The following is a 13,815-nucleotide window of genomic DNA, read 5'->3' as shown; positions in this document are numbered from 1 at the left end:
GCTGCACGATAAATCGCATGCGATATTTAACGAAATAGCAAAAATGCAAAGAACACAGCTGCATGACTTCATGAAAAACACAATCGCGTCACAATTTTCATATGTACAAGCGCATCTGAAATAAGGTGTAAAAATACCAGTCTTCTATCTGGATATATCAAAATTCAGCTAGCGCTTCAAATAAAATTAACATTCAATATTCCCTGGAAACCAAATGGGTCAAGAATAAAGCGAGATCTCCCAGTGTAGATGTGCCAATGCTTGCACAAGATACATACACATATCTGTTGACTGCAAATAAAAATATGTAAATGGAAAGCGTATCCCTCTTTCCATCTATCCTGAAAAGCATAACAGTTGCTGTTGTTACTGGTCAATCGTTCTTAGGCTATTAGTTAAAAATGAGTTGTATAAAAACAAGCATTTGACATGAGGATTAAATGCATCCCCATGCCAGAAAAAAGTCCTTGTGTCTGTGTTTTTATAAGCACGTAGGCAGACAGGTCTGCCAGCAAAGTCCCATTAGCCTGATTGGATGGATGTCCCACTAGCCAGTTTTAACACAGTACAGGTCCTTTAATGTCTTGAGCTCCTCGATAAGAGTCTTGTTCTGATTCTCCAGGACAGCCACACGGTTCTCCAAACACTTCACGTACTCCTTTTTCTTTCTGCGGCACTCTTTGGCTGCCTCCCTGCACACAGAGATTCGCAATTACACAAAAAATGCAGTTAGGCTTACAATGCAATAAAAACGACCCATATGAAAACAACCGCAGGATATTATACATCACCAACCAACTTCATCTCGTTAAACAAATAGGGATGTAATGAACTTTTTCACGATATTCTAATTTTTTGAGATGCACCTGTAAATATGTAAAATTCCATATAGTAGCATATATATACAATATATATATATATATATATTCCAGAATGTATTAATTTAACGCAACGATGGAATACTAGTAACAAAGCATATGTCCTCTATGGAATAAGAACGCCTTTAAATACTGTATGTAAGTTTATAGCCATCATATATGTATGTATATGTATACTTGTCAGGTACTATATGAACGATGGCTGTGATACAACCCGTGCGACTTGGAAGCACCTCGAGGCAGCTTGCTTCTCTGACCTTCAGCTACGCCACATCCAAGCTCCTTTATTTTTTAATGCTCAAACCACACATTGTTGGTCATGCAGTCAAATGATGAATATGAATATCGCAGAAAGAAAAACCTAAAGGCTTTCTCAAGCATGTTTTCTTTCAGTAAGCCCGATTCATTTCACTATGCACTTTTAAATGTTTGTATGAAAGAGCAATTTGTATTGAATGTATAAAATAGAAAGTTTTTGTTTAATGTAAAAAGACAATCTCAAGACTACATCTCACATTTTATATGCCTATCTTGTTGCATGAGTATCCTGTCTGTAAAACACAGCACTATTAAATACTAAAATACCAGCAGGTAAAACAAAATACTTTTGTCTATATAAAATAGTCTTTTGGAAATTAATGCAGGCCAGCATTTGTGAGTTTATGGTTAATGCATAAGAGAGCTATACTGCCTTCTAGTGGTTAGGAGGAATGCATGTCTTCCAAAGTAACACTTTTAAAAGAAATGAAGCATACCTTAATACTTTTTCCTTCCTACTTCCGTACTTGTTATAATACTATGGCATTAGCTAAATACTCAAAAAGACCATCCAACATATATATGTATAGCTGATTCACTACAGAAATGTCTTTAACTTTGATTGTATGTTTTTGTACTTTTCCTAAGCCTGGAAATTATTTTTTTAAATTATTTATGGAATTGAAAAAAACAAAGCTAGAATTCTTTTATTACGGTTTCCCAAATATACTGAGTGGAGTTTTTCCAAGGGCCTCTGAGTCACAAAGTAGGCAAGCAACAAAACAACACTGAAACTGAAAGGGAGAAAAACAAAGGCTGGAAAATATTTATTTAGATTCACTCTAGCAAAAACAAGTGACATCAGGCTTTTTTTTCATTGTATACTCCCTGATTCGATTGTCTTGTAACAGCTTGGCTTATAAACAGTGGTAAGCCTCAGACCTATTACTCAGCTAAAACCAACAACAGTCCCAACCCAAGTGTGTATATGGCTTAAAGACCAATCAGACATACTACAAAGACCTGCACTAGAAAGGACATAGGTTTGAATTCTACAATATTAGTCTATCAATCCAGAATAAGGCTTAAATGAGCTTACCACTGTTTCATGTTACCCATAATAATAAAGCTGAAAGTCCTCACCTTAAATTCTGCTCAGTCTCTGTAGAAAACCTCTCACTAAAACTCATTAAAATAAAATACGGAATGGGGATAAGAATACCAGAGCTTCCTAAGAAGGGAAAAATAGCAAAAATGCAAAGAACACAGCTGCATGACTTCATGAAAAACACAATCGCGTCACAATTTTCATATGTACAAGCGCATCTGAAATAAGGTGTAAAAATACCAGTCTTCTATCTGGATATATCAAAATTCAGCTAGCGCTTCAAATAAAATTAACATTCAATATTCCCTGGAAACCAAATGGGTCAAGAATAAAGCGAGATCTCCCAGTGTAGATGTGCCAATGCTTGCACAAGATACATACACATATCTGTTGACTGCAAATAAAAATATGTAAATGGAAAGCGTATCCCTCTTTCCATCTATCCTGAAAAGCATAACAGTTGCTGTTGTTACTGGTCAATCGTTCTTAGGCTATTAGTTAAAAATGAGTTGTATAAAAACAAGCATTTGACATGAGGATTAAATGCATCCCCATGCCAGAAAAAAGTCCTTGTGTCTGTGTTTTTATAAGCACGTAGGCAGACAGGTCTGCCAGCAAAGTCCCATTAGCCTGATTGGATGGATGTCCCACTAGCCAGTTTTAACACAGTACAGGTCCTTTAATGTCTTGAGCTCCTCGATAAGAGTCTTGTTCTGATTCTCCAGGACAGCCACACGCTAGAATACCCTAGCAACACTAAAACACCCTAGCAACCAAGAAAACTTTGGCAACCACTTACAATACAAATTAGGCATGTAACGATTCACTCAACTCACGATTCGATTCGATTCACGATTTTGATTCCACGATTCGATTCGATTCACTTTTTTTTTTTTTACAAAATTAGATTTAAGACAAATTATAAATTACATTTTAAAACAAGCCCCAATTATTTGACTTATTGCGATTTGTTTACCATCTCAACCGATTTGAATCATCACGTATTTGAATCGATTTTCAACCGGCTCGTGGTTAATCGTTACATCCCTATAAACAAACCAATCCTCTTTCGCTCAAATACACCCACCTGTTCTTCGCCAGGCGTATCTCTCTCTTCATTTGCGGGTCATCGCTTTTGCCCTGAGAGCTGATAACGGGTGATGTCATGACGACGGTCTGAGGCAGCGAGGAGGAAGAAGAGCGGATCTGATATGCTTGCATTTCTCCCCCTGCACCTATAACACAGTATCACAGCCAGAGTGTGTCCCACATGTACTAAAGCAACAATACCAGCTGATTGCCAACTGAAAAGGTCATTTTTGCCTTTGTGTGCCAACCTTGGAGCACCACTTGGTTACTAGGCAGCAGAATTTGTTGTCCGTCGGCGGTCTGAGCGTATTGCAGGATAGTTGGCTGGTTTGGGTTCGAGTTGGTCATGGTGAGAGCCTGCAGGCCTTGCACACCCTCTGAACCAGCACTGGCCAGCTGCAGAGAGCCATTGGATGAAATCGCAACTGCAAAGGAGCAAACAAAACTGTGATGGATGGTTTATGGTATAATATTATGCAATTGCTTATTACAACTGTGCTCTAGTTCATGCTGTAAAATAAGAAGAAAAATCAAGTTTGTATAAACAACAAACTGCATGGCTTATGCAACCATTTGCTTCATTTCTGTTGCAAAATACATAGGAAGTTACCACATGATGCATTCCGTACCGCACAAAACCCATTGTATTCAAATAATATGCAGGCTTGGCTTACTATATTGGCCAGTGCTTGTCTGGTAGATCGGGGTAGAGAGTGAGACGCTTGTTATGGCAGAGGAGGTGGAGCTTTCCTCTTCCCCCTCATTCCGAGTCGCCACTTCCTCAGCTGATAGATCGTTTAGAATCTTCCTGAAACACAAAAAGGAACAGAAATGTTTGTGTGTGCCTAAACTTTTGGTTTTGTGCCAGAGATGTGCTTGGAGTTTGGCAAGTTTTGCTTTTTACTTTCCTCTCACTAACATTGTGTTTGTGTATAATTAATTAAGGACACATGAAATGAAGCGTTTACAAGAATATCTCGTTTTCTACATGAGAGTCAAAAGTCAACTTTTTTAAGGATGTGGTTAAATGTAAAAAAAAATAAAAATGTATGCTGCATTAAAAAACTGTAAATGATGACTGCAAAAGGAGTGATTAAATGACATTTCTTTGTGATTTTGTCAAAGATTTCCAAAACAAGAACAAAAATCCAATACAAGCACTATAATCATTGAAAAAAAAAACTTACATTCAAGTCACCATGAAAATCAAACAATTATTGAAGAATTGACTATTCTTATTTTTTTAAATGAAATACTGCAGTTTTATTATTATTATTATAAAGGATTTATCTGTGAACATAGTTTTTTTTATTCATGCGCACCTCATGAACTTCAATCAAAAACATTAACAACTTTCCCCCTCATAACAAATGCCGGGCAATAATCTCCAGCAGCCTGTCAACTTACATGTATCATTGTTGTTTGCAAATGTTGCAATCTCAATCAATTCCAGAAGAATAAAATCAAATTAAATGCTACATTTTTTCTAATTCGAGAAGCCATTTCACATACATCACAATAGAAGAAAAGAGGTTACATGGCGACTTTAAAAATGTTTTCTGTCTTCGCTTTCTCACTTTATTAGTCATTAAAGTGCAGGAGAACCATGCTTGGGAGAAACTGCTTGGTTACACAATCACCATGCATAATAATGAGTTTTGTGAGCTGTGCATTTACTGAGGGAATATTTTGGAGCAGATCCAGTTCTTCAGTGTGAAAAGCTGTTTGCTGGTCACTGCCAAGGCCATGAGAGTCCACCTCACTCTGGCTCTGATAAATTCAAACTTGCTACATGTGGTCAGATGGTCTGCAAGAGCAATCCCTCTGATTCTCCAAAAACTATGCAAATGAAGGCTAGTAGGATGCCAGCTTTAGAAGTAATTAAAGAATCCGTGTAATTTTGAGGTCCAGCAGACTCATAAATTATTTGCCCCTGCCCCCTGGGCTTTTTACCTGTAGGATGGGCGCCGAGCCAAGATCTCTCTTGACCTCGGGTTAGATGCTCCGCTGTCACTTGATTCCTGAGAATCATCACTGTCAGATCCTTGGCCCTAATAGGAAACATTGTTTAATTGGAGGGGAAACATGTCATTGATTTCAATCTGAAGTAAAAGCATTCAGAAGTTTTAAAGATCAGGAAGTTTAAGATCACTGTATGCATGTCTGCACATTACCTGTGCTTGTGCTGGTGGAGACTGGATAACCGATGACTGCGCTGACTGAATCACACCTTGAACCTGGAACTGACCGCTGGGCAGCTGAACCACAGCCACTGGATTCCCACCCAGAGACATCTTTGTACATGATAATCATAACATGAAACAAGCAATTTTGTTGCTGTTTTTTGGAAACAAATTCCCTTTTATTCAATTTTATTATGGATGCACGCGCTTTATTTAACATGTTTTGGTTGGTTGAACAGAAACACCTGCCCACTACAAAGATAGAGCTGAGAAGTGCCAGGACAATTTTTAATATAACTCCGATTGGATTCGTCTGAAAGAAGAAAGTCATATACACCTAGGATGGCTTGAGGGTGAGTAAAACACACACATTTTTGAGTGAACTAACTCTTTAATATTTCATATAAAAAAAACACTTAAAATGAGAATTTCTAATAAAAAATAAAATCCACATATAATGTGTGTAAAAATATATACATGAAAAATTACTTGTAAAAATTACATTAAATAAATAATAATTCAGAGATTGGGACCAGTGAAATTTTTTTTTTTTTCAGGGCAAACAAATTTGAACCAAGGACAGAAAAACTATGTCTAATTATGTACAATTTTGAAGACTGACAGCAAACATGAGAATGCTCAAGAATACAGGCTGTGTTTATATGTGCTTACAGGATGGTCGGTCGGTCGGTCGGTGTGTGTGCTGTGGTCAACACAGGCTAACAGTCAAAAGCCTTGATTTAGTCACCGTTTCCATTTCACCCCAACCCTGAGTCAGTACCTTCAGCTCCACCACACACACTTACACTGTCCTTGTGGGTTGCTTTCTACACATTATTGTTGAACCTCATTTATGATTTGATTCCAGTAAAATCATGTTAGTACAATAAATGGAAAATAAAATTACAATGTAATGGGAAAAAAAACAGAAAGACTGCTTAACATGGAAGACACAACTCCTCCTGTAGTAGTAAATCAGATGGAGCTGCTTTGTGTTGTTATTAACAGCACTTCATGCAGAACCGGATGCTAAATAACGCCCATCAAATACGCACAGTCCTCGAAAAAACAAGCAATATCGGGATAATTTCTATTTTAATAAAGCCATAATAACATTGCGAGCTATACTGACCTGTTGATTCAACATTTTCGATAATATTGTCTGTTAAAAGTCCACGTTTAAAACAAAAAATCTAAAGCTACAAGCAGTTAAAGTTAAAATGATAAATAAAAAAAGACAGCTGCCAATGATTTCATTTAAGGAAGTATCTGTCAAAATACACAAGATTCGGCCGGTATTTATAAGCGTGCTTGTTTCTACTACACAAAAAGCTCCATTACCAGAAACAGCTAGTTTTTTTTTTTTAGCGATGTTGCAAATATTTAACGAGTGGCAGCGTCTTAAAGTCTTATTCCTCCATGAGATCCTGATCAAAAGCGCATCTCTAAATAAAGCAAACAGCTGCGGTGTTGTGAAGCCTGTGGGCGACTTTATGCCGCGTTCTGCAGAAAGTTCCAAGCGAGTCACTGGCACGCAAATGCCCGCGTCAACAGACGTCAGCGATACGGGGAGCCATTAAAACACCTTCCCGTAACGAGTGCTACAACCGACCGGACGGGCGCCATGACTGCAGCGACAGAGGAGGAAGAGTAACGTTACAGAACAAAATCAACGCCTTACCTTCAATCCGTTTGAACCGCTCCTGGAAACAATAAAGCCGTCTATAGAGATGCCAGGATTCGAGATATAATTTGTAAAGTAAATTATTTAATAATGCATAGAATGAACCTGGGCGGTTTCCATTGGAAAAAAAATCTAGATGGCTTGAGTTTTTTTTTCTAAAGGCCGCAATAAGCGCCGCCCTCTAGAAGGACGTGCTACGTAAATCTGTATTAAGCTTTGTGATTGGTCAATATCACTGAAACGTAAAGGGGGTCTGGGGACATGAATGAAACCAATGCAATTTTATGAATTTCTATATTCTGCTTGGCAAATACTATATTCACAAACAAAGATGTGCAAACTGTATTTCAAAATGTACATTATTTTTTACTAGAAGTGGAGTCGCTGCAAGAATTCTTCATATTATTAAGAACAAAAAAATGAAACCCTATTAAGTTTCATGGAGAAATTCTTGAACAATATAATTTTCCTGTTATACAGCCCCAACTATGATGTTGAATTTGTTTTTGGGGAAAAAAATTTAGTTAATTTTAATATTGCATTTTTGAAAGAACCTGTACATGGCAGCTATTAACTGTTTCAATCTGTTTGAAACTTTCATTCCTTAATAAAATAATAAGAAAACACAGTGCAGTTATCTATAAAATTAAATAATTTTATAATTAATAATTTTATGACACATATTTTACTAAGAAATAAAGTTTTTTTCCCCAAAAAGCTGTGATATTAAAGCATTGTGTAGGCCACTTTCACCAAAAGGTCAGATAGATAGATAGATAGATAGATAGATAGATAGATAGATAGATACAGTTATAAAAAACAAACTTCAGAGATGCAAAATAAAAGCCTTTTATTATTTTTTCGTGGTTTTCATTGGAGTATAAAACAGTTACAATAACCAATGTACAAAAAAGAAAGATGTGAACCAACAGGAAAATGCTTGCTTGCATAATCATGACTTTCTTTTATATCCATGAATGACTAAAAGAAATCGTATCAGATTCTTATAATTGGAATGTGTTCTCTCAATCTTGTAATTAAAAATGCTATGAGAATTGAACAAAGTTTTAATCAACACAGAAAAGTAATATGCATTGTCTAAACAAAAAAAGTCGTTACTATTGCATGTTCCCATTTTATAGCAAGCAAATAATCTGTATTTTATTTCTTGTATAGTGGTTAAGTGTGTACGTTGCTTTGCCGGATGTGTCCTTTGTAACTGCAGCTGGTTGCATAGTGTGTGAAACATTTCTTTTGGTTCCAGCACTTAGCTGGCATAACAGATTATCAATTAACTGAACCGACTTTGTCTCATTTTCTGCTTTGTTTTGTTTCTTGTCCATATTAAGACTTGGTTAACACTTATGTAAATGACAAATAAATTATTTTTATTTAAAGAACAAAATCATTGCAAAACATGAAAGTGAATATTTATAAATGAATATCCTCTCCATCCTGGAAAGCACTATTTCCCTGAATGCCCCATGTAAAAAGCTCATTCACTCGCTTGTGCTTTCATCACATAAGCTCAGCTCTGATGCCATTAATGACAGTGAGAATAGAGAATACATTTCATGACAGCGTCTCTGACTTGGGAAAAGGTATTGTGGAACTCATCAGCAAACAAATGACCTTTCAATGCGGTGGCCATACATACGCATACATATACAACCCCAGAATGAGGTCAGGCTAACATACTGTAGTGATCAGTTGTGTAAGGACTCTGAAAATAGTCTTTCAAGCCCCCACAGTGCTTGACTTTATCATGCTTACATCTTAAAGACTTGTACATACCGTAAGATTTCTGAATCTGAATTCTAAATAGAAATGCACGACAGACAGACTTCAACCCATCACATTTCTGATCAACCAGAAAAGAAAAAACAGAAACAGAGCAAGCTATTTACAAGAAGTCTTCAACTTCAGACCCCTGCTCAGCTACGAAGGGATGTCAATGACAGTAGTTAATATTAATCCAAAAATCTGACAGAATACAGCAACTAACTTACAGTACAGTAGAATTTCCCATCTGTACACAAGCAATAATTTACAATTATTTATGGTTTACAAGAAGTTAGTCATTCCTAGTAAAAATGTCTATAGTACAGGAGACCGCAACTGTCCTTTAAAGATCCTTTGCCAAACATGTAAAATCGATGCCTTTGTACAGTTAGGTGTTCACGAGGGGCTTGCTTGTACAGAGTTTTGTTATTTTACAGTTGTTTTATTTTATTGTACAGATGCCTGAATTCCTTTTTTTGTCATTCAGAGGTTTAAATGGCTTGTCCTGATGTTTATAAGCACCTTTAGATGTGAGCAAAAATAGAGCTTTACGTTCCTCAGTTGGTGTTTGGTTTGGGCTTAGTGTGTGATGATGAGGTTAGCAGTTGGTGAATGTTCTTGTCTTACTGTTTTATGTTGAAAAGTAAACTCAAGGAATGTGTGATTTGTAAATGTAGGTACTGAGGTTAGACTGGGCATTAAAGGGTTAGTTCACCCAAAAATGAAAATGTAATTAATTACTCACCCTAGTTACTCACTGAAATGTTCCCAAGTCCAGAAGCGTAGCAAGGAGATCTGTAAAATAATCCATGTGACATCAGTGGTTCATCCGCAATTATACGAAGCTACGAGAATACTTTTTGTGTGCAAAAGAAAAAAAACGACTTTATTCAACAATTCGTCTCCTCCGCATCACCCTGGTGCCATTTTGGAGAATATCCGCTGGACGTAAACAGCGTATGCTATTCTGTGTCAGCTGCGTCACACGGATACGCTGTTTCCGTTCAGATCAAATCACAACAACGTAGGAAACAGATCCAGCGTGACGCAGCTGACACAGAACAGCATACGTTGTTTAGTCCAGCGGATATTCTCCAAAATTGCGGATGAACCACTGATGTCACATGGATTATTTTACAGATCTCCTTGCTACGTTTCTGGACTTGGGAACATTTCAGTTGTGTTGCGGTCTATGCAGGGTCAGACAGCTCTCAGATTCCATCAAAAATATCTTAATTTGTGTTCCGAAGATGAACGAAGGTCTTACGGGTTTGAAACGACACGAGGGTGAGTAATTAATGACAGAATTTTCATTTTTGGGTTAACTAACTCTTTTTTTTATGTGCCTGCGCTTTTTTGTGTAAGTCATATGCTACTCAGTAATGCAAGTATTTATATAATACTACACATATGCCCTTGTTGACAGATATTAATAATCCATGTTACAGAATGTATCTGCATTTATCTAATAAAGTGCATAAAGGATAATGAAAAATAACAGGGATGATTATCCTCATGCTGAACTTGTGGGGTTGAGGGAATTAAGTTTTTCAGTGTAATATATAATTGCAAAACTAAAAGAATTTAAAAAAAAAAGAAAGTTATATACTTTTGGGTATTACATTGCAATTTTTTGCAAAACTAAAAGAATTTAAAAAAAAAAGAAAGTTATATACTTTTGGGTATTACATTGCAATTTTTCTAGTACAGCTATAGATTGTGTACTGTAGAACTAAAACAAATTAAAATATGTACGTTTGTAACCAGAATAGCTCCATATCTGAAATTTCGTTAAAGCCCCAGTGGTAAGATTTAAACTGCTAAATGGTTCCAGAACAGACAGCAAACAGAGCAAAATGAGCTGAAGGCTGCAGTCTCTGTAGCACATTTGTGTGTTAACCAAAAAGATGGTTGATGAAACTGTGGGTTTTAACCTGGGTAAGGGCATTCTATGAACCAGAGCGTTACAGAAATGTCCTATAATCAATACTGCCCTTGAGAAAGGCACTTAACCCCAGGTTGCTCTGGAGGGACTGTCCCTGCGTCATAAGTATACTGTAAGCTGCTTTGATGAATGACAAATGACCAGGGGAGTATCAATACCCCTATTACCCCAATGCTGTCCTAAAATGTTTCATTTTAAAGCCCTGTAACACACAGCACCATTAATAAGCTGGGTTGCAGATCAATTCTGTGTATATATTCAGAATCATTTAATGCTATATCCTAAAAGAAACTAATCTTCCATTCTTTGCTGTTGGGATTCAGAGGCATGATGTCCTAGTCTGTTCATTAACTTGATTAGCACACTAATACACATCCCAAAAGAGTTGTAACAACACTAATTTAAGATACAGAATTTATATTGCTAAATCTACATAATTCCTCGACTCATGTCTTTTGTAGCTCATCCATCAAGACCTCCTATCATTCATTCTAGTGATCATAATCGTATAAATTACAGTTTATATTGCACTTTTTGAGAATTCACTTTGTCTCTCTTTTATACTTATTCTGAGAATTGACTCCTGGAATCGATTCCATTGATTCCAAATACTTGGAATCAGAATCAACAATTCTGGAATCGAACAACCCAGGTGAAAACTTACAAACTGAGGCTTTAAGCTCATTTTAATTAAAAGAAAATTACTAGAATTACTACAGTACTAGAATAGGAGTGCATTTGAGTAGAAAAAAACAGCTATGTAATTCAAGTAAATTTAAATCATGACCAAGAACTGGACAGACAGTAAGTGGCATTTTCCTAGGGGGGGTGGGGGGGAGAAGGAAGTGAGCAAAAGGGAAATTCTATTATAATATCCCTTCTCCAAAACAGTCATCTCACACATTTGTAATTTTTGTTCAATAACACCTTATCCCTGAAAAAACAGGGCCAAGTCTGTCTGTATAAGGACCCAATCCCAGTTGTGAGGCCAGGCTCCATAGCACCTTTCTGGTAAGCCTTTGTATCGCCCATGACTCAACTCACATGTTGTACGCTACGTATATGGGGTCCAGCTGATCTGCCAGGAAGGAGTCTCTCAAGTGCATTCGCTGCTTTTCTCCTCTGGAGTTTATGGGAATGACCCCTGGGTCAACGATAACCACTACACCCACAATCAGATGGTGCTCCTCTAAAACAACATTGGTTACCAGAGGAACCAGGTCTAAAGCGTCCTGCTCGGATCCGCAGAGTTCAGCCACCACCACCAGCAGATTTGTCCAGGTGAACACGGCACTGCGGAGGGGAAAAACAAATAAGAGGTAATGGACCGCATGATTGGACAATAAAAATTAAGCAAAGAGTGTGACGCTGGGACTTTACCTTTCACCAATGCTGCGATGGGCACGTGATACGCTGGTCTCGATGTCAATTGGATGATATCGCAAACCTCTCAATTCTAAAGTCTCATCCAGAGAGCCCACCACAAACAGGGCGTCATGACGATCTAACAAGCAAGAAAATTTTTACAAGAATGCATGTGTTTTTTATTAGTGACCTATAAACAGTTCAGAATCTAGGAATATATTCATTCATTTTACAACTTTTTTTTGTTTGAAATTTTTTCAAATTCTAAAACTTTTTGGTATGCATTAAAAAAAAAAAATCTTCAATGTGGTCTCAGACTTTAGCATCCCACATACACTATATCTCCCTTATCAATCTGTCACGAGCACTTTGCCATTAATTCATCTATTTTTATTTCTCTCTCTCACCTCCACTGGAGTCTGTGAGTTCAGTTCTCTTGACAAAGCCCAGGTATCCAGTTCTGGCCCAGAGTGTTTGAGGATCTCCAAAACTCAGCTTAGTGTTGAAGTGGTCAGCCTGCAGATTTTCCTCTCCGTATATAGTGTAGTATCCTGTTGCATTGTGGGGACTGTTTACCCAAATCTAGGAAAGAAAGAAGTGTATTACTGGATAAGAAATCTAATCTTTTTTGATGGACAAAGAAAAAATCCAGGTAAATATCACTTATCTTGTATTATTTCCAGTCAAACTGTAGATTTCTCAAATTATTAGCCAAATTATTCTTATTTATTATTATTACTATTTAAAAATCAGCCTTAGCAAGACAAAGGAATCACTGTATTCCAAAAATGATTCTCCTATGATTGTTAGTGTACAAATAAAATAATATTAGAATGATTGGAAGTGTGTTATAAGGTTCATTTTCTTTTAAAAAAAGCACAACGCTAAAGAAACACCCAATTATTATTCTCCTCTGTAAACGCACCTCTCCCAGGTGAGAGTCCCCTAGCGGTCCTCTAGTTTCTGGATTGACTATGATCACCCTCACACCAGGAAGAATCTAAAAGAGGGAGAAAAGGCATTAACACTATTTTCAATTTCATTTATGCTTGATCCAACAGTGGAAATGTGCTTACTGTTCCAGACTCCACAAGAGGAAGTGACTGTGGCGCTCCTCGCTCTACTAACCTCACCCTATAACACAGAAACACCATCATCAGTGTTGTACAAGGAGAAAGAGTGTTTATTACATGACATAATCACTAAGAGCCGGGAGGAACCAGCAGCTCTGGAGCTTTTCTTCATATTTGACAAAACCCGGTCTCATAATTGATAGAATTCTGCACTATTTAAAACTGTGAAAAACTGTGATTTCTGCTCTTTTAATGGCACCAAACACAATTCAGTTTGGCCAAAAAGTGACATTTCACACTTAACTTTTAGTATTTAAACACTATTTGTTTTGTGTGTGTTTATATGTGTTTGTCCTTATCTTACCGGTCATGCCGGAGGGACTTCATGTCCACATAAACAGTTGAGGGGTCTGGCCCTGTGGTACCCTGTGAAAAATACAAACCCACCAA

The 13,815-nt window shown here is 37.1% G+C and overlaps 2 protein-coding genes across 2 annotated transcripts in view; both read right to left on the bottom strand.

The window, feature by feature from the left end:
• Nucleotides 1-38: 38 nt before the first annotated feature.
• Nucleotides 39-5,627, bottom strand: LOC107711060 (cyclic AMP-dependent transcription factor ATF-1-like). The gene is made up of 6 exons (XM_016515975.1): nt 5,508-5,627; nt 5,287-5,384; nt 4,008-4,141; nt 3,582-3,758; nt 3,332-3,479; nt 39-692 (listed from the first exon to the last, which is right to left on the bottom strand). Exons 1-6 carry the CDS (start codon nt 5,625-5,627, stop codon nt 548-550), a joined length of 822 nt encoding a protein of 273 aa, XP_016371461.1. The 3' UTR covers nt 39-547.
• Nucleotides 5,628-10,603: 4,976 nt separating this feature from the next.
• LOC107711059 (disco-interacting protein 2 homolog B-A-like) overlaps nt 10,604-13,815 on the bottom strand; it is a 49,046-nt gene continuing 45,834 nt past the window's right edge. Inside the window, exons 33-38 of the mRNA XM_016515974.1 lie at nt 13,730-13,791; nt 13,369-13,426; nt 13,218-13,292; nt 12,700-12,874; nt 12,308-12,431; nt 10,604-12,220 (exon numbers count right to left, since the gene is read on the bottom strand). Coding sequence (XP_016371460.1) covers nt 11,968-12,220; nt 12,308-12,431; nt 12,700-12,874; nt 13,218-13,292; nt 13,369-13,426; nt 13,730-13,791 — 747 coding nt within the window. The 3' untranslated portion in view covers nt 10,604-11,967. The remainder of the gene's footprint in view (nt 12,221-12,307; nt 12,432-12,699; nt 12,875-13,217; nt 13,293-13,368; nt 13,427-13,729; nt 13,792-13,815) is intronic.

This window comes from Sinocyclocheilus rhinocerous, unplaced genomic scaffold (genome assembly GCF_001515625.1).
Source record: "Sinocyclocheilus rhinocerous isolate Xijiao unplaced genomic scaffold, SAMN03320098_v1.1 scaffold85, whole genome shotgun sequence".
Classification (NCBI taxonomy): domain Eukaryota; kingdom Metazoa; phylum Chordata; class Actinopteri; order Cypriniformes; family Cyprinidae; genus Sinocyclocheilus; species Sinocyclocheilus rhinocerous.
This window is presented reverse-complemented; position numbering and strand designations above follow the sequence as displayed.

Coding starts and splice junctions, on each gene's coding strand:
- LOC107711060 (XM_016515975.1), bottom strand. CDS start 5,627: ATGTCTCTGGGTGGGAATCCAGTGGCTGTGGTTCAGCTGCCCAGCGGT. Junction 5,385..5,507: donor CTCCACCAGCACAAGCACAG/GTAATGTGCAGA, acceptor GTTTCCTATTAG/GGCCAAGGATCTGACAGTGA. Junction 3,759..4,007: donor GACAAGCACTGGCCAATATA/GTAAGCCAAGCC, acceptor GCTCCTTTGCAG/TTGCGATTTCATCCAATGGC.